Genomic DNA, 25,850 nt, shown 5'->3' on the forward strand with positions numbered 1-25,850 from the left:
GAGTTGTTCGGATACCCATGCGCATCTCGTGTTTGTAAAGATGGCGGAAAGTTCGATCGGTTTTCAGGTAGCAGGGGACAGTTTCGCACTATAGGCCCGGTCAACTTTTTCAAAAAATGGAATTACCCTGTATTTGAAGTGATATTACATGTGTAAAAATGTATACAATAATTTTAGGATGCATGTCAAATGTAGCTGAGTGCTTAGTAAAAATGTTGATATACAACATGTAGGTGTCACCATGATTCCTAGCATATAGATGGGTGCAAATACGAAACTAAGACACGTGGTCAGTTGCTGAAGAAATTCCGGTGAAAACATGCAGGGTCTAGCAAAAGGTCTGTAGCTGTGAGGGAAGGTGGATGGCCCCATATGAGAGGTAGATTTTTGAGAAGGGCAGATAGGGTTCTTGATTGTGCACAGTGTCTAAATCCCCATGTTTGGTACTGTGATGGTGTGGGGGTGGTGCGGATTAGGCCAAATGAGGGAAAAGCAAAGCAAAAAAGGGGAACCTGCTCAGAGCATGTTTTGTGCACCAGCACCAGTATTTATAGATTACATGTAATTTAGGGTCATAATTTATTAACTACACTAATATGAAATACAAATATTGACATAAAAGGGAAATATGATTTTTCATTAGTCTGTCATAATCTGACTTTGGTGTATACCCCCTATCCACATGTTTCAAAACCAAAGAAACTGTCCCCTGCCACCTTTAAGAGAATGGCATTTTTTGAAACCCATGGAATTCAGTCAATTTCATTAATATTATCAAGATAAATGTATTAGATATGTAATACAACCCCTTATTTCAATAGATGTATCACATTAGTGTCACAATGGTAGACAACAGAGTCAAGGGGGGTAAGCTATACTTTAGTACTATGGAAAACCAGAATCTGGTCAAGTATCATAGTGACATGTAAGTACATGTAAATAAGCGTAGTGGTTAAAATAATGTTATTTGGGGTACGTCATATACTGTGTGTTCTTTTTACATAGATTACATGTAGTTTTACATGTTCTACATGTAATTAACAAATTGTACTGATTGACAGGTCTCAGGTACAGTAGATCACATTTCTTCTCAGCACCATGATACATATTTATGAAAAAATACTTGCAGATAGAGAAATAAGTCATTTTAGAGACATTTTGTACACAAAAAACACAGTTAACACCATTTTCTCATTTATGGGTGGTACTTGTAAACAAGCCACCTCCCCTTTGACATTTGACTGAATTGCATGAATCTTTAGTTTTCACTATTAGGATGGCATAGAATAGAATGTAAGAAGAGAACAGGTATTCAAAATCTTGTTGGGGAGTTGTTTACTTAATTAGAGCATATTTCAGGTCTATACATATACAGTATGTAAAGAAGTAGACAGTGAAGTTGGAAATTTTCTTGATTTTAAGAGCAGTTATGTCCCTTTACCTCTCTCTAATCCATCATTTTCTACACAGGTTCTCATGATTACATGTTCAGCATGTAGCACCACATATAAGGTCACTTTTACCATAGATACAATATACTTGTAATATTATTTGTTAGGCACAGGGATCTTACTCGAACACTCTCATCACTCTAAAATGACAACATCATACACAGAAATGTAGGGTTTTTAAATAATTTTATTGCGTACACATTTAGGGCGGTCGACATGATGTATTGGTGTAGTTTCACTCAGAATAAGTCAGATTTGTCAAAAATGGGAGTTGACGTCAATGACATGAGATGTCAGAATTCTTAAAGGTAGCAGGGGACAGTTTCGCACTATAGGCCCGGTCAACTTTTTCAAAAAATGGAATTACCCTGTATTTGAAGTGATATTACATGTGTAAAAATGTATACAATAATTTTAGGATGCATGTCAAATGTAGCTGAGTGCTTAGTAAAAATGTTGATATACAACATGTAGGTGTCACCATGATTCCTAGCATATAGATGGGTGCAAATACGAAACTAAGACACGTGGTCAGTTGCTGAAGAAATTCCGGTGAAAACATGCAGGGTCTAGCAAAAGGTCTGTAGCTGTGAGGGAAGGTGGATGGCCCCATATGAGAGGTAGATTTTTGAGAAGGGCAGATAGGGTTCTTGATTGTGCACAGTGTCTAAATCCCCATGTTTGGTACTGTGATGGTGTGGGGGTGGTGCGGATTAGGCCAAATGAGGGAAAAGCAAAGCAAAAAAGGGGAACCTGCTCAGAGCATGTTTTGTGCACCAGCACCAGTATTTATAGATTACATGTAATTTAGGGTCATAATTTATTAACTACACTAATATGAAATACAAATATTGACATAAAAGGGAAATATGATTTTTCATTAGTCTGTCATAATCTGACTTTGGTGTATACCCCCTATCCACATGTTTCAAAACCAAAGAAACTGTCCCCTGCCACCTCAGTCTTCTGTGCATTGCGATGCTCAAACAACCAACAATTCTGTCAGACAATCTTCACAATCATCAAGAAAAATAACCGTATCCCCAAGTTACAGCTCTCCCAGTTCAACCGGAAATGGTGTCCCTGCTAGGACCTGTGACTGGACTAGAAGTCTTGTTGATGAACTTGGGCTACGTTGTGTATGTAAACATCCATCAGATATCGTGACTGAACACATGTCTGCCGCCTTAGCTTACCTCCTTCCTCATGAAATCAATGATCTCGATAAACTGACGGACATACTGGGCAATCTGAACAATCTCGATGATGAAAGTTTGTGTGAAGTCGACTTCAAATCTCTCAAATATTTTCCTCCTCATGAGGCTGAACTTCGGAAAGAAGTAACATTCAAGGAAATTGATATGTAAGTCACAGTAAGTGTATATTACATGATCTGTAAGTGTGGCGTGTTTATTGCATGATATGATATAGCATATTATGTTATATATCCAGCTATTCATATTTCATATGATACATGTTATGATGCATGATATGATATGGCGTACATGCATGTGTGACACATAAGCAGACTATTGACTGTTAGGAATTTAGCATTAAAAGTTGCAAACTGAGTTTTACTGCAGTCTGGTGATGTGTTAGCAGACCCACAGGCACCTGAAGTGTGGATAGCTTGTATAGATCTCATGTACATACTCCTGAGGCTTCGGCCCTCCCTCCTTTCTAGACAGGGTTTTCACTTCCTTTTCATTGAACAGGCCTATAAAGGATTTGAGGAGGCTCCAAAAAATTTGTGGGGGGTCTGGTTTTTTGAAAATCAGGACACAAAATCCTGCATTCTGAGGGAAAATTTATTGTTTAAAATATGTGAAATTATATGTCTTGTTTTCAGGTATTTCAGCAAAGTGCATAAAATATGACATTCAGTCGTCACCATTCAAATTCAGATCTATAAGTTTGTTTTGAAATAAAAATGAATCATGATCAATTAAGTCCCAGAAAATTTTGAAAATGAGGAATGCAAAATCCTGTATTCTGGCCCATCCTGAGGTTTAAAATATGTTTTATTTTTAACCTTTAGATCGCTTTGTTTGCTTGCTTTGGATTTGAAAATAGTCTTTAACTGTTCTTTTCATCACCAGTTCTTCACATTCATCTTTTAAGTTTTTTATCAGTGTTGTGGGTCAGCGTGGTACATTTGGGAAGATTCCCGTTCATTCAAAACGCAACATCGACTCGGAATTTACAGCCAATGAAAATCCTTCATAGATTATACACGATATTCGCAACCAATGAAAATCCGCGATACTTACCGCTTTCAACAACGAGGAAGTGATATGCACCGTCTATATTTAACTAGTAAACACAGTCTATTTTTAACTAATAAGTACTGGTTATTTCGATGAGAATAATAATTAACTTCAAGTTAAAAAAAAAGTACAATAATTTTTTTTTTCAAACACGATTTGAACCGGCAACTTAGTTGTCTGAGGCGGTCAATTCGGCCATCGGCCGGTTCCTAACGAAAACACTGTCTAGGATGAAATTAATCTTATACAGAACCAATAATTTATCCAAAATATGTTTTTCTCCCCACCGATCACCCTCTTAACACAAAGACGCAAAGTCTTTAGGCAAAAAGTTACAGGCAGATTGTCCGAAGGCAAAATGTCTTTAGGGGCGAATCGTCCGGGGCGAAATATCGCACACTCTTATATCATTGACAAATGTCCCTTGTGTCTTTAATTTCATTGATGTTATAGTTTGTTTACAATCAGTAGCCCTGGACATCAGGTAATGGTAATTGCACACCCCTGATTAGAGCTCAAACTCGTCAATTCCCAGATTAGGTTGTTCTTACAAAGTTCCAAATATCTTTTTAAAGAATAACTCAATTTGATTTTAAATTTTTTCTTCCTTTGTGTATTAAAGAACATGTCAATAGTATTTTGAAGAAATTTTAATATCTAAATTGTCCCAGTTCCTAAAGGCTAATTGTATATGTACTTAGATTAGTAAACTATACAGTTATAAATGTAGTTTGTATGATGTATATACTTATATAGTTTGTATGGAGCCTATATATATATTCATTTTGACTTTCAAATATTTTGTAGATCGACATATTCAATCTTTCTGAAAAGATTTGGATTGGGTCTCTGGTATGCACTGAAGGAAAATCAGCCAGTGATTTCGGAGGTCAAGTATCAGTACTTATACGAACAATTCCTTCAGATGTTTGGAGTTCTAGTCTTGTGAGTCTTATAAAATCTTAAGATATTCAATATCTAATGGTCATACCTCATATACCGGTATCTAATAAATGAAAGGTAGCTAGGACTATTTCAATGTATAGGTCCGTAAGATGAAGGTTTCACTGAGGTGCAAAGCGTCGAGAGGGTGGGGGTATGTGTGGGATGGCCCCCCCACCCCCCCCCCCCCCCTCCTGCTGGTGGTTGGGGGTCAGAACCCCCACATACCCCTTCAGAAATTTTGAAATATTAATTAGGACTTATTTGCACTACTCTGAACATCAAAATAATTGCAACAGACATTAGATATTGCACAACTTTTACTGTTAAGTCGAGTCACTGTGCTCACCATAAGTCTATAAAAAATATTTATCCATTATTTATATCATGTAGAATAGATTATAAAAAGAAAAAGGCCTGATGGAATAATAATTTTATATTTGATTTTAAAAACTAGAAATATATTTGAAAATATAATTTTTTGCAAACATTTATGGACAAAACTGTGTTTTGAAAATGAAAAAAAAAAAATGGGTAGGTATGTGCCTACTGGAGCCTGACGAAGCCATGCCCCTGTCGCTCATGTGATCTGGTGCTGTTGGTCAGCATTTGACGTTGTCCATCATGTGTTAACTATTGAGTAATTCTAACTTCTTGACAACTGCCCTTCCAATTCTTTTTTTCCAAATTTTGTATGGATCAAATATTTACATGAAAGAGAAATTTTGGAAAATTTGTAATTTTTTGGCTGATTTTGCACCAGGGGTGTAGGTGCTATGTAGTTCTTATTACATACATATCAGAAATAGGGTAGGTAGGTCGAACTTTTGTGTGTGTGTATGTGGATGAAGTATACAAATATTGCCGCTTTGCCGTAAGTTATGTCCCTTGTTCATAAAAATCTTTTTCCCTACACTGGCCTTTGTAAATTTCTGATCTGTAACTTTGATATTTGTGTTATTTTTAATATGAAAGCCAGCTATTATAATGTCCTAAGGTGGGGCAACCCATAAACTTGTAACAAGGTATTAAATTATTACATAATAATTATATTCCCCATAAAGCAATTAAATTTTGATTTCAGCCGTAGTGCATGTTAGTTAGTAAATAAGTACATTAATTTACAAATGTTCTTGCAGAGTGAGGCACTAACTCAGGGTAGTAAGTCTTCATTTCAAGAAAAAATTTTTTTTAACTGTTTTACACCTAACACCATTTTACACTTGATAAACTTTGGGTGTAATCTTATTAATGGAATGTTCTCAGTGTTTATTTGTTTTTGTTTATTATTTTATTGTTTTCAAGTTGTGTTTCATTGTCTGTTAGCCTACTGTAATGTTGGGATATGGGGGTTCATTTTTCTGTTTGTGTTTTTATGTGACGTCACAGAGGGGTTAGTGCCATGCCAGGAATGGCACTAACCCTTAGTGCCATGCCTGGCATGGCACTAACCCTTAGTGCGCATGTCAGTAACCCTTAGTGCCATGCCTGGCATGGCACTAACCCCATCGCTTTGTTCCAAGTATTACCGCGATTCAAACTGCATTTCTCAGTTGTTGTAACAGAAAACAGCAATTTCCACAATTGATCATACATCCAGCCCCGTAAGATCTGCAATAGCTCGATATACAAGCTTGGCCTGCCCTCGCACTTCGCAACGTGCACTTGTCTCGGTTATGAGCAAACCGTCGCATAGAGGACGAATAAACATACCTACACTTCTTCATCTCTTCAACTGCGACCATTTGCAACGATTTATAAGAGGCAATGCGACGTTCAAATTCTACAAGGACCAGTACGCCGCAATGTAAACACTCTCTCGATCTGGTATGGCCGCCGCGACCGCGCCTGCTGCAGACTATCTATTTAGCGACGTCACAAATTTAATTCTGACGTAACGTACACTGATTCCCGTACTTTGGTAATATAACGTAGGAAATATCAACACATTAAAATGTTGCGAATTTTAAAGTCATTTATTCACCATTAAGTTCTCCTATATCATGGTAAACACATATCACGGGTGCATATCCCATGGTATTACGGATCAGCGAGAATAATGGATCGAAATCATTAGAGTTTCATGATCCGCCCCTTGATTTAGGCCCGACTTAAAAGCTCATATTTAGTGTGCAAAGTCTTCAACTTGGAAGCCAGTGTGACGTGTCGTTGATTGTTACGTCATGGTGAACCATCCCTGTATCTTACAATAAATGCTGGCCGAGTTAGAAGGTGCCCCCCCCCCCCCCCTTTTTTTTAAAAACAGAACATGGTATATGTATGCGACTGTACGCTGATCCTCTTTGTTATCGTGTATATACAATTATGATGTATCATACAGGCCGCATCATATTTAATGACGATTGGATTAGCTGATAAAACAGTGATTCATGATCACAATTCAGTCATCGCCGATGTCTACATAACTCGGTAATTCTTCAATTTTCCAAGCATCGCATGTATTGTTTTTTATAATAATTAGTCTACTATTTTTTTAATTTGGTATTGATCGCATGTATTGTATATTTATTTTAATGATTTTATTATGTTTAGATATTAATTTATAGAGATTTTTTAAAAAGCGTATTTCATTATATACATGTAATATAAAGTTAGCTTATTTTTATGTATATTCATGAAATCTAATTCTGTGTCATTCTATGATATTAAGTTATATGACCGCAAGAAGAAACGGGCCAACAAGTACATTTTTGAAGAATTTGGCTTGAAGATGGAGTTCACCTCAATGATCGCGGGAATCGCCTGTTTAATCGCAGCATTGTATCAGCCCTTCGACTGATCCTGTGAAGTGCAGGTCCTGGGGAGACTCGTGTACCTGAATGGCATCTAACCTGTGCTGCAGACTATCAAGATCCAGTCAAAACGGCCTTTTTCAAGGCCACCAATATTTTAGAAAAGACACCACTATTACAACTTGCAAGAAAGGAATCAATATTGAAAAGTTATGATAAATTGAAGTACAAACGAATTTATATAGTTTTAATATGATTTGAATAACATTAAAGGCATAGGGTCTATCTTTTATCTCAAAAAATGACATCACAATATTTTGCAAGAACTCCAAAAAAGAAATTTGTAGTATTAATTATGAGTTATCTATTAGCCCTATATAAAAATTTTGTCTGGAGGACAATATATTAAACTTGTACCCCGCTGATTGGTGGCTACATACAAACATAAGAGATGCGAAATCAACAGGGTACCAGTTTAGGCAAATGAGAACAGGGAATTATTTTGTAATTACTATCGTTATCCAATGTGTTTGTAAACATTCTGAAGAACATTGTGTGATTTTCTAGTTATGATCTTAAATTTCGCCACCTTTTTGAAACATGCAAAATTTCACCAATATCTTAGACCCTATGCCTTTAAAATGTAACCAAGACTCCTTATAGTATCAATCATATGTAATTATATTTATTGATTATAATTTTCCTTTAATTTTTGTCTCTTTTAAAAGCCACTATGGGCATATCTCTAAAAACGTTTTTAAGGCGGTCAGAATTTACCTCAAGAATTTTTTACGGTTTTGTAAAATCTTATGAATATTGGGAAATCAGTTAGTAAATACTTTCAATACATATATCATCCCGTGGGGATCCGCGGGTTAGAATAGGTCCTCAGTACCCCCTTGCTTGTCGTAGAAGGCGAATAAATGCGGCGGTCCTTCGTTTGATACCGCAAAAACCGAGGCTCCATGTCACAGCAGGTGTGGCACGGTAAAGATCCCTCCCTGCTCAAAGGCCTAAGCGCCAGCATAGGCTTAAATTTTGCAGCCCTTCACCGGCAGTGGTGACGTCTCCATATGAGTGAAACATTCTCGAGAGTGACGTTAAACAATATTCAATCAATCAATACATGTATAGTACATTCATATAAGTTGTCTTTGTTGCGGAAATATAGTAAAAGATGGGGCATTTTGAACCATTTTTGTTGTTAGATTCCATGTCTAATGTTGAATATTTCGCAGCATCATGCATAATCATGCATATTATGAAAGACTTTGTATTTATTATATCACCATGCATATGAAGAGGGAGGACTAAGTTTTTAAAACTTGGGCCCGAGGCCCGATCACTTTGTAATTATATTACACTAAACACATGTACGTTCAAACTAAGTTAGTATTTAATATATGTATTGAATATGTTATAATTGTGTGTGTGTGCGCGCACTCACTTTATTCTGATAAGTACATTCGTACTATTTGCTATGAATATATCAGCCTAATGGACTATCCCTACTTTAAATATTATTTTAATTCAAAGCGTTCAAGAGAAATGGAAGACAAATCTTCTACATGTACTAGATCACTTCCCCCTCATTTTCTTTCTTCTTTTTTTTTTATGAAATCGTTGTTAGGCTAAGTGGACACATTTGGATATGGCTGTTTCGTAGTAAGCTTACGTTGAAGGTCTTTTTTTTTCAATAATAGAAATATGCAAGAATTTTTACCCCTCTTTTCAATGTAAACTGCCGAGAACAGTGATCTTACCACACAATGTCTTGGATAGGAACGAATCACAGGGGTTAAGGCTTTTTGGGGCCCGAAATCTAGATATAGATATCTATATTTATGGTAGCACAGAGTTCGGGTCAAAGCGGGCATAGCGTCCCTGTGCCTGCTTGTTATAAGTAGAAATTATTTCAGTCGAGGCTTTATATCGATCGATGAGACAAGCATTATCTGTGGAAAGCCTGGTGTACCTGTAAAATGCGAAACGAAACCTACCCCTACCCCCCCCCCCAAATAAAAAAAAAAAACAACCCAAATTATTATAGTTTATTGTGAAAAATATCAAGCGCCACTCCATTTTTCCGGCTTTGTCATTTTCTGGAACAACCCCCCCCCCCCCCCCCCCATTATCAAAGTAGTTGGTTAAAAGAGAAAAAAACAACAAACTAAAATACTGAAAACGAATCATATAAATATAATATACTGAAAAAGTATTTGTTTTGTACCCTAAAATATAAAGTCTGATTAAAAGCAAGTCCGATATAAAATGGCTGTGTTAGGGGAAAATTGTTAAGGTAGTACTCTACATCGTCATAATGGCTGACTTCCTTTAAAAACATGGATGAAAAATCGATATCAGCAATATTTGACTTGTCCTTTTCAATTTAAATACCTAACCGAGTAGCGCAGCAGGTTAGAATACCGACTGCAAAAAGAGAAAGAAAGAAAAATAGAGAGGGAAAAAAAAAAAGAATACCGACTGCTGAACTGTAGGTCGCATGTTCGAGTCCAGCAGGGGTTTTAATTCTTTTCCAGATTATCTTCGACTAAAACTGTATTTGTTTGACAAAATAAAGTAAATGTGAAAAATTTCAACTTCAAAATATTGTACATATTCTTCACTTTTCATCTAGATTAAAATTCTCTGGTGTAGCATACATCCTTAAGAAAATTATTACATATTTTTCAATGTTGTTTCGGGGGAGGGAGGTGGTGGAGATGAAAACCGATTCATTGATTAGGTTCATAAAATCGTCATTTGTTGTGGCAGCCATTAAAACATATAATAAAATTTGTTGAATTATAATTGAAGTCTTTTGCAGTATATCTGTTTCTTACAATATACTATCACAATCGGTGGGAAAAGGAAGGAAAGGGGTAGGGGGTAGGAAATGACAAAGCCGGGAGGCGAGGGTTGGTATGTGAGAGAGAGGATGTGTGCGTAGAGAGAAAAATGGAGATGTGTGTGTGTGTGTGTGGCGAAAGAGAGAGAGGGGGGGGGGGTGGGGGGGTGGTAAAACTTCTTTGGAAATTCGAACACACTTTCTCCGTTCTACCCTTAACTCCACATCTAAATGTATGCTGAAAAATGGCACACAAAAGAATGAATGAATGTTAAAGGCGAGCTCAAAGACTTACTGGTTTTAAACAACTTTCAATACTGTAGAAATCGCATTATGGTTACACGATGTTAGTATACTTTTTAGCCGAGTTGCAACGAAGTTGAACTCGTTTTAATTGCTTAAGTGCCAAACCTGCATATCATCATTTTTATTGAATTTCAAAAAGGGGGATGGGGTGTGTGCCCCCCTCCCCTTTCCGGATATCTATGCTGTGTTTAACATATTTTGTATCTCACAAATATTTTATTTAAATAGTAAAATATTTTAAAAATTACAATCAATGCATTTTTTCCCCATATAAAACCATGAAATTCCCTCACCCACTAAATTTAGACCCCAGGTTATGTTTTAAATATTGTAGTAACTAACGTTAACTGTACATTTCCCGCTGTTTACAAATTACTTTATGAATAATTAAGTAACTTGCATGAACAAATTTATTATTCATGGCAGCTGCATATTTAAAAAATAATTCACTTCGTACTGTTGAGTTGTTGGCGGTCTCCAGGTAAACTATCTTCTTTTTACTATATTCAATGTTCATATTCATAATTTTCTTTCCAATCGGGATCGGATGCATCAGTTTCATATTCGTGTCAGATTCATGTTCATCTTCGATTCATGTTCAGAAACATTTCTATTACTGACAGAAAAAAAACGTTCACAGGTATGTGTATATCTATTACATAACACTTCCTGTCTGCTTCAACACCCCAGACATCGATCGGTGCATGCTTTACCCGTGAAACAGCAAAAGTAACTTTTCTATTGTGTAATTCTTACATCCTGGGTATTGTTATCTTCAATGTTTTATCAATTTTATTAGCATTATTTTTTCTTTCTGAATTACAAATGAAAGAAAATATAACAAATGAATGATGAGGCCAAATTCAACTAATTAGTAAATTATCAACCATTGTCACAAAAAATATTGGGCGGATGGGAGAATTTTATTTTTTTGATTTTTATTTCCCGGGGGAAAAAATCATGACAAAAGGCATCACACAATGTGTTAATCAAGTTAACATTCAAAGAATCCTTGGTAGAAGATGTAAAACCAACATTCTGTGACTTTGAATCATTCACTCAAGTCACTGGGAAGCAAGTTTGTTGGAAATCGTAATTTTTGCGAGGCTCTTTTTTGAGGGGCGGGCGGGATGGGATGATAATCAATCAATTAATTTTAATCAATCTATTTAAAATCAGACTTCTAAGATCCGCACCGAATACTCTGCGTATGGTAGCGATTGTGAGCGTAAATCTTAGGATCTGATTTTAATTAGATTAGATTTTAATTGGGCTTAAATAGGAGATATATTTCAAACCCCATAACTTCTGTAAAATCTAGTGCGGGGGGGGGGGGGGGGGGGGCAATAAAGTTGCACCCACTCCCCACTAAAGTTCCAGTAAATCTATCACTTACTAAATATTGTGACCCGATGTAATGGGCAGGCTCGCGCTAAGAAAAGAAACTTAGCCGAGTTTGAGTTATAAGGAAATCTTGGTTATACATTAAAGGCGTCTTCACATTAATATTTCCCTCAAAATTTCTTATAAACCAGCTTTACTTCCCCATAAATACATAATATAGATTCGTGTATGCTTCGATGTATCATTATACATTTGCAATTTATTACATTTCTTGCAAGTTGTAATAGTGGTGTCTTTTCTAAATTATTGGTGGCCTTGAAAAAGGCCGTTTTGACTGGATCTTGATAGTCTGCAGCACAGGTTAGATGCCATTCAGACACACGAGTCTCCCTAGGACCTTCACTTCCCAGGATCAGTCGAAGGGCTGATAGAATGCTGTGATAAAACAGGCGATTCCCGCGATCATTGAGGTGAACTCCATCTTCAAGCCAAATTCTTCAAAAATGTACTTGTTGGCCCGTTTCTTCTTGCGGTCATATAACTTAATACCATAGAATGACACAGAATTAGATTTCATGAATATACATAGAAATAAGCTAACTTTATATTGCATGTAGACCTATATAATGAAATACGCTTTTTAAAAAATCTCTATAAATTAATATCTAGATCTAAACATAATAAAATCATTAAAATAAATATACAATACATGCGATCAATACCAAATTATAAAAAATAGTAGACTTATTATTATAAAAAAAATACATGCGATGCTTGGAAAATTGAAGAATTACCGAGTTATGTAGACATCGGTGATGACTGAATTGTGATCATGAATCACTGTTTTATCAGCTAATCCAATCGTCATTAAATATGATGCGGCCTGTATGATACATCATAATTGTATATACACGATAACAAAGAGGATCAGCGTACAGTCGCATACATATACCATGTTCTGTTAAAAAAAAGGGGGGGGGGGGCACCTTCTAACTCGGCCAGCATTTATCTTATCAAACTTTTGTAAGATACAGGGATGGTTCACCATGACGTAACAATCAACGACACGTCACACTGGCTTCCAAGTTGAAGACTTTGCACACTAAATTTGAGCTTTTAAGTCGGGCCTAAATCAAGGGGCGGATCAAGAAACTCTAATGATTTCGATCCATTATTCTCGCTGATCCGTAATACCATGGGATATGCACCCGTGATATGTGTTTACCATGATATAGGAGAACTTAATGGTGAATAAATGACTTTAAAATTCGCAACATTTTAATGTGTTGATATTTCCTACGTTATATTACCAAAGTACGGGAATCAGTGTACGTTACGTCAGAATTAAATTTGTGACGTCGCTAAATAGATAGTCTGCAGCAGGCGCGGTCGCGGCGGCCATACCAGATCGAGAGAGTGTTTACATTGCGGCGTACTGGTCCTTGTAGAATTTGAACGTCGCATTGCCTCTTATAAATCGTTGCAAATGGTCGCAGTTGAAGAGATGAAGAAGTGTAGGTATGTTTATTCGTCCTCTATGCGACGGTTTGCTCATAACCGAGACAAGTGCACGTTGCGAAGTGCGAGGGCAGGCCAAGCTTGTGTATCGAGCTATTGCAGATCTTACGGGGCTGGATGTATGATCAATTGTGGAAATTGCTGTTTTCTGTTACAACAACTGAGAAATGCAGTTTGAATCGCGGTAATACTTGGAACAAAGCGATGGGGTTAGTGCCATGCCAGGCATGGCACTAAGGGTTACTGACATGCGCACTAAGGGTTAGTGCCATTCCTGGCATGGCACTAACCCCTCTGTGACGTCACATAAAAACACAAACAGAAAAATGAACCCCCATATCCCAACATTACAGTAGGCTAACAGACAATGAAACACAACTTGAAAACAATAAAATAATAAACAAAAACAAATAAACACTGAGAACATTCCATTAATAAGATTACACCCAAAGTTTATCAAGTGTAAAATGGTGTTAGGTGTAAAACAGTTAAAAATTTTTTTTATCTTGAAATGAAGACTTACTACCCTGAGTTAGTGCCTCACTCTGCAAGAACATTTGTAAATTAATGTACTTATTTACTAACTAACATGCACTACGGCTGAAATCAAAATTTAATTGCTTTATGGGGAATATAATTATTATGTAATAATTTAATACCTTGTTTTGTATGAAACTTTAACTATAATTCACAGTTTTAACCTCTTACATTTGATTACATACTTTAGAAAACTTCACCAGTTGACATTTGTCTGACTTCGTAATGGGAGATAATTAAAATACCTGTCAATAAGTGTATCAAAAAGGTCGGCAACTCACGTGGATATCTGATGATAAATGAAAAACGTGCGATACTCATACTATGATTCTGAGAGACTTACGTGCGAATGTGTACTGAATGTGTACTTATTAACAGTAGGTGTGAATGGCTGTAAGTGCCAAGCATAGGCCTAAATTTGGAGTCCTTCAACAGTATGGGTGACATCTCCATATGAATGAAAAATTCTTGAGAGGGACATTAAGCAAGATAACAATCAATCCTAGCATTATCCACAGTTTGGGCAGATAATATTATTACGACAATCAGATCCTCATCCCAAGCTTTAAAAGTTTAGGGTTGGGGATCGAGTCCAGGGTAGGTCGGGAAACCGTAACCATGCAATTGTTTTTCATGCCTCGGTCAGATTAGCAGAAACACAGCAATATTTGTTGTAGGCCTTGTATAGACCGGTCAACAGGGGATGCTTACTCCTCCTAGGCACCTGATCCCACCTCTGGTGTGTCCAGGGATCCGTGTTTGCCCAACTATCTATTTTGTATTGCTTGTAGGAGTAATGAGATTGATCACTGTTCGTTATCTTCGCCTTGCATAGTAGTCTCTGAGTCTTAACAGATTTAAAATTCAATCTTTTTTGTTTCAGGGCACAGCCTGTAGTAAACACAGAATCTACTAAGATATTTAGAAAAGAAGTTTCCTTAAGGGCAGATATTGTGTGCGTAAGTCAAAAGGACGATGTGAGGTGTTCCGTGGCAGTGTGTGAGGTATTTATCACTGTGTATTGTAAGTTAATTTAATTTCATGCATAGGGGTTTTAGTTTTAAACTCTGTGACAGTTTGTGAGCTATGTATTGCAATGTTGATTTAAGGTAGGACCGTCCTTTCACACACACAGGTTTTAATTTTAAACTCTGTGACAGTTTGTGAGCTATGTATGTATTGAGTTAAGGTAGATGTCATTTCATGTGTCCAGATGTTTTTAAAATTTAAATCAAGTGATTCAGAAGATGATCTCTGGTTATTATTATGTGAGTATATGACAATAGTGCAGAATCAAGTTTGTAAAAAATCATGGCCCCGGGGGCGTAGGATGGGGCCACAATAGGGGATCAAAATTTTACATCCTAATTAATATAGAGGGAAAATCTTCTTCTCAAGAACCATTGGACCAAAGAAGTTTACATTTGCATGAAAGCTTTCTGACATAGTGCAGATTCAAGTTTGTAAAACTCATTGGCCCCGGAGATAGGATGGGGCTACAATAGGGGATCAAAGTTATACATGCATATATAAAGGGAAAATCTTTAAAAATATTCTCAAGAACCACTGGGCCAGGAAAGTAGAAATTTACATGAAAGCTTCCTAACATATTGCAGATTCAAGTTTGTTAAAACCATGGCCCCTGGGAGTAGGATGAGGCCACAATAGGGGATCGAAGTTTTACATACAAATATTTAGGGAAGTCATTAAAAATCTTCTGAAGAATCACTGGACCAGAAAAGTTTACATTTACATGAAAGCTTCCTGTAGGTTGGGGTCACAATACTGACCAAAGTTTTACATACGAAAATATATAGGAAAAATCTTTAAATATGGGCCAAGGTGACTCCATCTTCGCTAGCCAAGGGTTTACGTTCCGCTCCGCTTCTCTACAAAGCCTTGGCAGATTTAGTGCAATTTTCGTAGCCTCAACTTTCAGCATATGATTGGACGCAGGGAAAGTCCACTGCTCAATCAGAGAACGTGTTACGTTAGATCACGTGCAAAACGAAGGAATTTAAATACCTACAACTGCCACTCGACCGTGTACCAAATACATATTCAAACCAATGATGCCACGTGCTCAGTTCAGACTCGTATCTGCTTAAAGAAGTACATACTCTCTCAGTGCAGCCGTGCAACGAACGCAGCCATTTCTAAAGAACTTTTAAACAGTAGCTGAAACACGTATTTTCATTGGATAAGCATGATGTAACCCAAACAGGTTTGTTTTCTCCATCCGCTAGAGGGCACCTCTCAAAGCTACGAAAATTGCACTAAATCTGCCAAGGGTTTGTAGAGAAGCGGAGCGGATCTTAAACCCTTGGCTAGCGAAGATGAGATGACTCAGGTGAGCGATATGGCCCATGTGTCTCTTGCTTATTTTATGTATTCGATGTCGGATGACAGTATCCAACATCAATCTTTTGATCTTGCCCCTTACAATACATGAACAACAAATGTTAAAATATTTATATACATTTTTATTATATACTTTCAATTTCATATCTTCTTTTTTCTTTAAAAGTTTGCGGGCATATATCGTGTGATATATGCCCGGAAACATTCCAGCCTGCAAACATTACGTCACAATCAATACACAAGCAAATTACTACGTCGTTAATTTTCAAAGTTTTCGTGTTTTTCATCTTTTACTCAGTTAAATCAATAAAGAAATTGTTAAAAATAAATTATTGATAGTTTCTAAATGAAATTGAAAGTATATAATAAAAAGGTTATAGACTTTGTGTGGGAAAATATGACGACCTCGTTTTTTGTCGCGGACGGACCTCGCAAGCTCGGTCCATCTACGCGCCAAAAAACTCGGTCGTCATATTTTCCCATACAAAGTCTATAACCTATAAATATTGCTTTGTCCTCCATTAAAATATGCATTTTCATTCAAGGTCCAAAAAGAATGTTGTTCTGCAGACATAGATGTGGGACCAACAGCTCCTAAGTTAAGAAGGACAGACAACACCTCAGAAGATCTCCCAGTCGCTAAGGAGAACACAAGTCTACCAGATGGACTACCAGCCCAACATGTCGGACAACTCCTGACCTACTTACCAAAATCAATTTGTAAAGAGGCTCTTCTGGGAATGACCGTGGACAAAACCAGTGTATGTCAGTCAATATTGTTTTTAGCTCACCTGAGCTGATAGCTGATTATTTTTTTGTCAGCTGTCTCTCCATCCATCTGTCTGTAAACTTTTCACGTAATATCTTCTCCAGAACCACTGGGTCAGTTTCAATCAAACTGGGTACAAATTAATCTTAGGTGAAGGGAATTCAAGTGTACTCATATAAAGGGCCTTTAAAGGGAAGGTAATTACGAATTGGTCAAAATAGAGTGGGATCATTTAAAAACCCTTTTCTCAAAAACCACTGGACCACGATAGGGGATCAAAGTGAATATATAGGGAAAATAGTTAAAAATCTTCTCAAGATTGATTGATTGAATATTGTGTAACGTCCCTCTTGAGAATATTTCACTCATATGGAGACATCACCACTGCCGGTGAAGGGCTGCAAAATTTTGGCCTATGCTTGGCGCTTATGGCCTTTGAGCAGGGAGGAATCTTTATCGTGCCACACCTGCTGTGATATGGGACCTCGGTTTTTGCGGTCTCATCCAAAGTCGCCTCATTTTCAAGATAGGTTAAAATCTATTCCCAAAAGTAAGCATGCCCATTTAAAATTGGTATCATATTGTATGGGTTTTACATATTGTGAGAAATAGAGAACATTTCTATGTTGAGGACGTTTCATCCTCTATCAAATTTGTAATGAATGTGGAACAGATTACCAGCTGTTACTTTTAATCGTATGATTTAAATATATCATGTCAATTACTCATGTTACAAACAGATTCTGGGTTCAAAGTCAAAATGATGTTTAAGGAAGGAGGAATGTGAGGGTAAGTCAGGTCACCCGTGACTGAATAGCTCAGTTGATAGAGTAACCTCCCAGGGGGATCCGGGTTAGAATAGGTCCTCAGTACCCCTTGCTTGTCAAAAGAGGCGACTAAATGGGGCAGTCCTTCAGATGACACTGAAAACCAAGGTCCTGTGTGACAGCAGATGTGGCATGATAAAGATCCTTCCCTGCTCAAAGGCCGTAAGCGCTGAGCATAGACCTACATTTTACATCCCATCACCGGCAATGGTGATATCTCGATATGAGTGAAACATTTTAGAGAGGGACATGAAACAACTTACAATCAATCAATAATATAACAACTGATTCATGGGACCTGGGTTCGAATCCTAGTCTGGTCTGCTGCATCTCTCCCTTCCTGTTACACTTATTAGCTCACCGGGACGATTTTCCTGAGAGCCATTGTCATGACCCCAGTGTCAGGGTTGGCGTAACACTTTAAGGAAAAACCTTTAACATTGGCTATACATGTATCTTTTAAACCATGGGGGAAAGGGTTTTACTATTTCAAATATAGATGACTCATGAAGAGACCAAGACTTTTGACCCACTGACCTTGACCTTTGACTTTAACCTATTTTAAAAAAACCTTTTATGTGGGCTATATCTTTTGAACCAAGGCAGATAAGGCTTTGACAGTGTAAGTTTTATTATAGAGATTCTGAGATATATCAGACACCTTCAATTCTATTATAAGGATATTGAGATACCTCAGACACTTTAGGTTTTATTATAGAGATATTGAGATACATCACATACTTTAGGTTTATTGTAGAGATATTGACATACATCACAAACTTTAGGTTTATTGTAGAGATATTGAGATACATCACACAGTTTAGGTTTATTGTAGAGATATTGAGATACATCACACAGTTTAGGTTTTATTGTAGAGATATTGAGATACATCACACAGTTTAGGTTTATTATAGAAATATTGAGATACATCAGACACTTTACGTTTATTGTAGAGATATTGAGATACATCACACAGTTTAGGTTTTATTGTAGAGATATTGAGATACATCACACAGTTTAGGTTTTATTGTAGAGATATTGAGATACATCACACACTTTAGGTTTATTATAGAAATATTGAGATACATCAGACACTTTACGTTTATTGTAGAGATATTGAGATACATCACACAGTTTAGGTTTTATTGTAGAGATATTGAGATACATCACACAGTTTAGGTTTATTATAGAGATATTGAGATACATCACATACTTTAGGTTTATTGTAGAGATATTGAGATACATCAGTCACTTTAGGTTTATTGTAGAGATATTGAGATACATCACACAGTTTAGGTTTTATTATAGAGATATTGAGATACATCACACAGTTTAGGTTTATTATAGAGATATTGACATACATCACATACTTTAGGTTTATTATAGAGATATTGACATACATCACATACTTTAGGTTTATTGTAGAGATATTGAAATACATCAGTCACTTTAGGTTTATTGTAGAGATATTGAGATACATCACACAGTTTAGGTTTTATTATAGAGATATTGAGATACATCACACAGTTTAGGTTTATTATAGAGATATTGACATACATCACATACTTTAGGTTTATTGTAGAGATATTGACATACATCACAAACTTTAGGTTTATTGTAGAGATATTGAGATACATCACACACTTTAGGTTTATTGTAGAGATATTGAAATACATCACACACTTTAGGTTTATTGTAGAGATATTGAAATACATCAGTCACTTTAGGTTTATTGTAGAGATATTGAGATACATCACACAGTTTAGGTTTATTGTAGAGATATTGAGATACATCACACAGTTTAGGTTTATTATAGAAATATTGAGATACATCAGACACTTTACGTTTATTGTAGAGATATTGAGATACATCACACAGTTTAGGTTTTATTGTAGAGATATTGACATACATCACAAACTTTAGGTTTATTGTAGAGATATTGAGATACATCACACACTTTAGGTTTATTATAGAGATATTGAGATACACTACACACTTTAGGTTTATTGTAGAGATATTGAGATACACTACACACTTTAGGTTTATTATAGAAATATTGAGATACATCTGTCACTTTAGGTCTATTGTAGAGATATTGACATACATCAGACACTTTAGGTTTATTGTAGAGATATTGAGATACATCAGACACTTTAGGTCTATTATAGAGATATTGAGATACATCACACAGTTTAGGTTTATTATAGAGATATTGAGATACATCTGTCACTTTAGGTCTATTGTAGAGATATTGACATACATCAGACACTTTAGGTTTATTGTAGAGATATTGACATACATCAGACACTTTACGTTTATTGTAGAGATATTGAGATACACTACACACTTTAGGTTTTATTGTAGAGATATTGAGATACATCACACACCTTAGGTTTATTATAGAGATATTGAGATACACTACAGACTTTAGGTTTTATTGTAGAGATATTGAGATACACTACACACTTTAGGTTTATTGTAGAGATATTGACATACATCAGACACTTTAGGGGTATTGTAGAGATATTGAGATACATCACACACCTTAGGTTTATTATAGAGATATTGAGATACACTACAGACTTTAGGTTTATTGTAGAGATATTGAGATACATCACACACTTTAGGTTTATTATAGAGATATTGAGATACATCACACAGTTTAGGTTTATTATAGAGATATTGAGATATACTACACACTTTAGGTTTATTATAGAGATATTGAGATACACTACACACTTTAGGTTTATTATAGAGATATTGAGATACATCACATACTTTAGGTTTATTATAGAGATATTGAGATACATCACATACTTTAGGTTTATTGTAGAGATATTGAGATACATCACACAGTTTAGTTTTATTGTAGAGATATTGAGATACATCACACAGTTTAGGTTTATTGTAGAGATTCTGAGATAATCAGAGACTTTAGGTTTATTATAGAGATATAGAGAACAGGAGTCCTGTAAAGGGAGTCAATGAATTTCAAATCTCATTCATGTGTATCATAACAATGAATACTGTGCATAGAGAATAATTTGGCGCTGTTTTATTTTCGTCTTTTTTGTGAATAGGGGAATTTTAAAACCGGACAATACAGTTTTCTCTGATATCTTCCTTTTAAAGTAATTCCACCCTCCTGTGATGTCATCAGATTTTGCAAAATCAATGATTTGGTTATATTTATGAATGATAGGAACATAAATTTTGTTGGAGTCTTTTTCTATAGTTATTGTAAAAAATCTTGTTAAAAATAAAATATTTCAAAAGTCTGAGTGATAGATGAATAATCAATGATACGTTTCAAAATATTGAATCCAAGGGCAATAACCCTGTTTCTATTGATTTCTTTATCAAGTCTATTATGCGATGATTTCCTTTATTTTTTACAGACATTTTGTATATTTTTTTGAAGATGCAGTTTCATGTAATTGTTATGAATGCTACTATATCGTCATAACCAGTTTGTATGGAATTTTAATAACGCTGTTCAAGGAAAATTGCAATTTTCTGACGGTGATCTATGATTCTGTTTATGTACGTCTTACATCTTAAAAAGTGTGATGACCTATTTATTATATTTGATAATTTGTTAGGTTTAACTCTAATGAATGGAAATAAATACACATTTTAAACCTGTATCAGATAAAACTGCGAGTATGGAGTTACCTTAACACAACTGTGTCTGGGTGAATTTAAAACGTGGCAAAACTATCTGCCTCTGTGAAAAGGTGAAAATAACATGGGGCAAATATAGCCTTATATAATATATTTTCATCTGCGTGGATTTCAAGATTAATAGAATCCTTCATTAGTACGAGTGTGAGATAGGGAAATTCCACCGAGGGGACAAGATTCGCAGTCTTGCCGAGTCCTAGACAGCGAATCTTGTTACAGAGGTGGAATTTCCCTATCCCACATGAGTAAATAATGAAGGATTATTTTTCTCACATTTTAACTACAGTTTAGTGCATAAAATTAGGAGCTTTCAGAAAATTTTATATTATTAAAATTGTCATTTGAACTTTGATGCAAAAACTAATTAGATAGGCAGAAAGAGCATACCCGAAAATGGTTTACACTGTAAGTGTAAACTAAAAAACCCAAGGTTGTCCACCAGAAAGCTATACTACATTAAAATTTAAAGATAACAATGCCAAATATTTTTACTTCACTGTGTAACGTAAATCTTCACCGTGTAATGTAAATCATAGAAAATATATAACGTCACAATCAAATGACGTCGCAGCAGTGTGAGACAGAAAAATCTCACATGGCTGTCTCACATGGGTAAAGTCGATCTCACACTGGTGATAATGTGAGAAAAGCCTATCACGATTCACATACTGTCATGTCATGATTCACATACTGTCATGTCATGATACTGTCATGTTGTCATGATTCACATACTGTCATGTTGTCATGATTCACATACTGTCATGTTGTCACGATTCACATACTGTCATGTTGTCACGATTCAGATACTGTCATGTCACCATTCATATACTGTCATGTTGTCACAATTCACATACTGTCATGTTGTCACAATTCACATACTGTTATGTTGTCACGATTCACATACTGTCTTGTCACGATTCACATACTGTCATGTTGTCACAATTCACATACTGTTATGTTGTCACGATTCACATACTGTCTTGTCACGATTCACATACTGTCATGTTGTCATGATTCACATACTGTCATGTCATGATTCACATACTGTCATGTTGTCATGATTCACATACTGTCTTGTCACGATTCACATACTGTCATGTTGTCATGATTCACATACTGTCATGTTGTCACCATTCATATACTGTCATGTTGTCATGATTCACATACTGTCATGTTATCACATTTCACATACTGTTATGTCACGATTCACATACTGTCATGTCACGATTCACATACTGTTATGTCACGATTCACATACTGTGTTGTTGTCAGAAGGCTATCTCTATACAATGTATGTGTCTGTACATTACTCCATATTTCATTACAGGTCACATTTACGAGGTTATTCATGAAGGCAGATACAATGACAAGGATTCGAACATCATCACGCGATTCAGTTAGATTAAAAGAAGAAGAGAGACCAATTATCTACTACAGCAAACCGTACAACTACCTTCTGAAAAAGGATAGAAAGGAAATTGTTAAAGCCCTTCTGACTCTGACAATATTAGAACATCGAAGAGTGAAAAAAACCTAAGCAGTGGTTAATTTTGTTCAAGTCAGTCTGATCAGCATTTGTTTTATGAACGGGTCATAGTTTAGACCAGTCGATATAAAGCTTGTCACATGTAATAAATTAATAAGTGACTGTTGTTGTGAATGTTATAATTATTCATAGCATGGAATACACTGTGTCTATCAGATTTACTAAGATAAAAATGCTTAGCATACATGTTGGTGTATGTAATTTGTTTGGGAGGTTGCGAGTTTTAGCAACACACTCAGGGCCACTATAACTCAAATGTTTACATAAAAATATATAGGTAACCATCTTAAAAACTTTCATCTCAACAACAGCTGGGTCATGATTAATCATAGATAGGCAAGCATCTACAAATTCAAGTTTATGCAATTCAGGGGTCCCGGGGGTAGGATGGGGCCTTTGTAGGAAATCAAAGTATTATATGGGAATATACAAAGAATTAATTAAAAATAAATTCTTATTTGAGAGTAGCAGGGCCACACAAAATGTTCACAAGTTGAGTGGATTGAAGGTTTTTTTGATATCCCTGCTACAACAGTTGGGGTCCATTGTTTTTTCCTGTCTATCCAAAACTTTAATCCATGCTTGATTGATGAGTGGTATAAAGATTGAAAGAAAATGACAATGGGTAAGAACCATATCTAAAAGGTAATCTTTAGTTTTTCCAAGTCAAAAATTTCAACATTTCATGAGGCAGGCAGGTAGCTGTTGAACAGTTATCTCTCTTTCCACGTAAACAATTCAAAATCTTGTTTTCATTATTTGTTTATTTTTGGTACATGTACACTTATTTTGAATCACAATCCTAAACAATTTTTTGGAACACGTGTTTATAAAACGTGCATAAAAAATCAAGTGACCAAACTGAAATTTTGACTCCATAAAACACTTCCAAAAATGGAGGTACTATCTTTTTCACTGTTAATGGACATTGTGTTTAGTCTAATGCGGCGGTATCGTAGAAAATAAAACTCAATTCTCCTAGGCCTAAGGCAATATTTTTAAGATACAGGATTCGATATAAATGTCCATGATCATAATTATTATGATATCCATTATCGCTGACACCAGTTGCAGCAGGACCTGGAATTTGAATTTTGCGACTTGCTGTCTATCTGTAGTGTGACATTTTTTGAGTTTGTGAATTACTGTGTATCTGTCTGTAGTATGACATTCCCTTGAGTTTGTGAATTACTGTCTGTCTGTTGTGTGACATTTCCTTGGGTTTGTGAATTACTGTCAGTCTGTCTGCAGTATGACATTTACTTGAGTTTGTGAATTACTGTATGTCTGTCTGTAGTGTGACATTCCCTTGAGTTTGTGAATTACTGTCTGTTTGTAGTGTGACATTTCTTTGAGTTTGTGAATTACTGTCTGATTGTAGTATGACATTCCCTTGGGTTTGTGAATTACTGTATATCTATCTGTAGTATGACATTTCCTTGAGTTTGTGAATTACTGTCTGTCTGTAGTGCGATATTTCCTTGAGTTTGTGAATTACTGTCTGTAGTGCGATATTTCCTTGAGTTTGTGAGTTACGGTTTGTCTGTCTGTAGTATGACATTTACTTGAGTTTGTGAATTACTGTCTGTCTGTAGTGTGACATTTCCTTGAGTTTTTGAATTACTGTCTGTGTGTAGTGTGACATTTCCTTGAGTTTGTGAATTACTGTCTGTCTGTAGTGTGACATTTCCTTGAGTTTGTGAATTACTGTATGTCTGTCTGTAGTATGACATTACTTGGGTTTGTGAATTACTGTCTGTCTGTCTGTAGTATGACATTTACTTGAGTTTGTGAATTACTGTATGTCTGTAGTGTGACATTCCTTGGGTTTGTGAATTACTGTCTGTCTGTCTGTAGTATGACATTTACTTGAGTTTGTGAATTACTGTATGTCTGTAGTGTGACATTTCCTTGGGTTTGTGAATTACTGTCTGTCTGTCTGTAGTATGACATTTACTTGAGTTTGTGAATTACTGTCTGTCTGTAGTATGACATTTACTTGAGTTTGTGAATTACTGTCTGTCTGTCTGTAGTGTGACATTCCCTTGAGTTTGTGAATTACTGTATGTCTGTAGTGTGACATTTCCTTGGGTTTGTGAATTACTGTATGTCTGTCTGTAGTATGACATTTCCGTGAGTTTGTGAATTACTGTCTGTCTGTAGTGTGACATTTCCTTGAGTTTGTGAATTACTGTCTGTCTGTCTGTAGTGTGACATTCCCTTGAGTTTGTGAATTACTGTATGTCTGTAGTGTGACATTTCCTTGGGTTTGTGAATTACTGTCTGTCTGTCTGTAGTATGACATTTCCGTGAGTTTGTGAATTACTGTCTGTCTGTAGTGTGACATTTCCTTGAGTTTGTGAATTACTGTCTGTCTGTAGTATGACATTTCCTTGAGTTTGTGAATTACTGTCTGTCTGTCTGTAGTGTGACATTCCCTTGAGTTTGTGAATTACTGTATGTCTGTAGTGTGACATTTCCTTGGGTTTGTGAATTACTGTCTGTCTGTCTGTAGTATGACATTTCCGTGAGTTTGTTAATTACTGTCTGTCTGTAGTGCGATATTTCCTTGAGTTTGTGAATTACTGTCTGTCTGTAGTGTGACATTTCCTTGAGTTTGTGAATTACTGTTTGTCTGTCTGTAGTGCGACATTTACTTGAGTTTGTGAATTACTGTCTGTCTGTAGTGTGACATTT

At 35.9% G+C, this 25,850-nt stretch overlaps 1 protein-coding gene across 1 annotated transcript; it reads left to right on the plus strand.

Annotated features, from left to right (window-relative positions):
• LOC125661426 (uncharacterized) lies at positions 1 to 23,255 on the plus strand. The gene is made up of 6 exons (XM_056146444.1): positions 1 to 67; positions 2,414 to 2,814; positions 4,526 to 4,663; positions 14,850 to 14,970; positions 16,873 to 17,088; positions 22,935 to 23,255. Exons 1-6 carry the CDS (start codon positions 41 to 43, stop codon positions 23,142 to 23,144), a joined length of 1,113 nt encoding a protein of 370 aa, XP_056002419.1. The 5' UTR covers positions 1 to 40; the 3' UTR covers positions 23,145 to 23,255.
• Positions 23,256 to 25,850: the final 2,595 nt, after the last annotated feature.

This window comes from Ostrea edulis, chromosome 8 (genome assembly GCF_947568905.1).
Source record: "Ostrea edulis chromosome 8, xbOstEdul1.1, whole genome shotgun sequence".
Classification (NCBI taxonomy): Eukaryota; Metazoa; Mollusca; class Bivalvia; order Ostreida; family Ostreidae; genus Ostrea; species Ostrea edulis.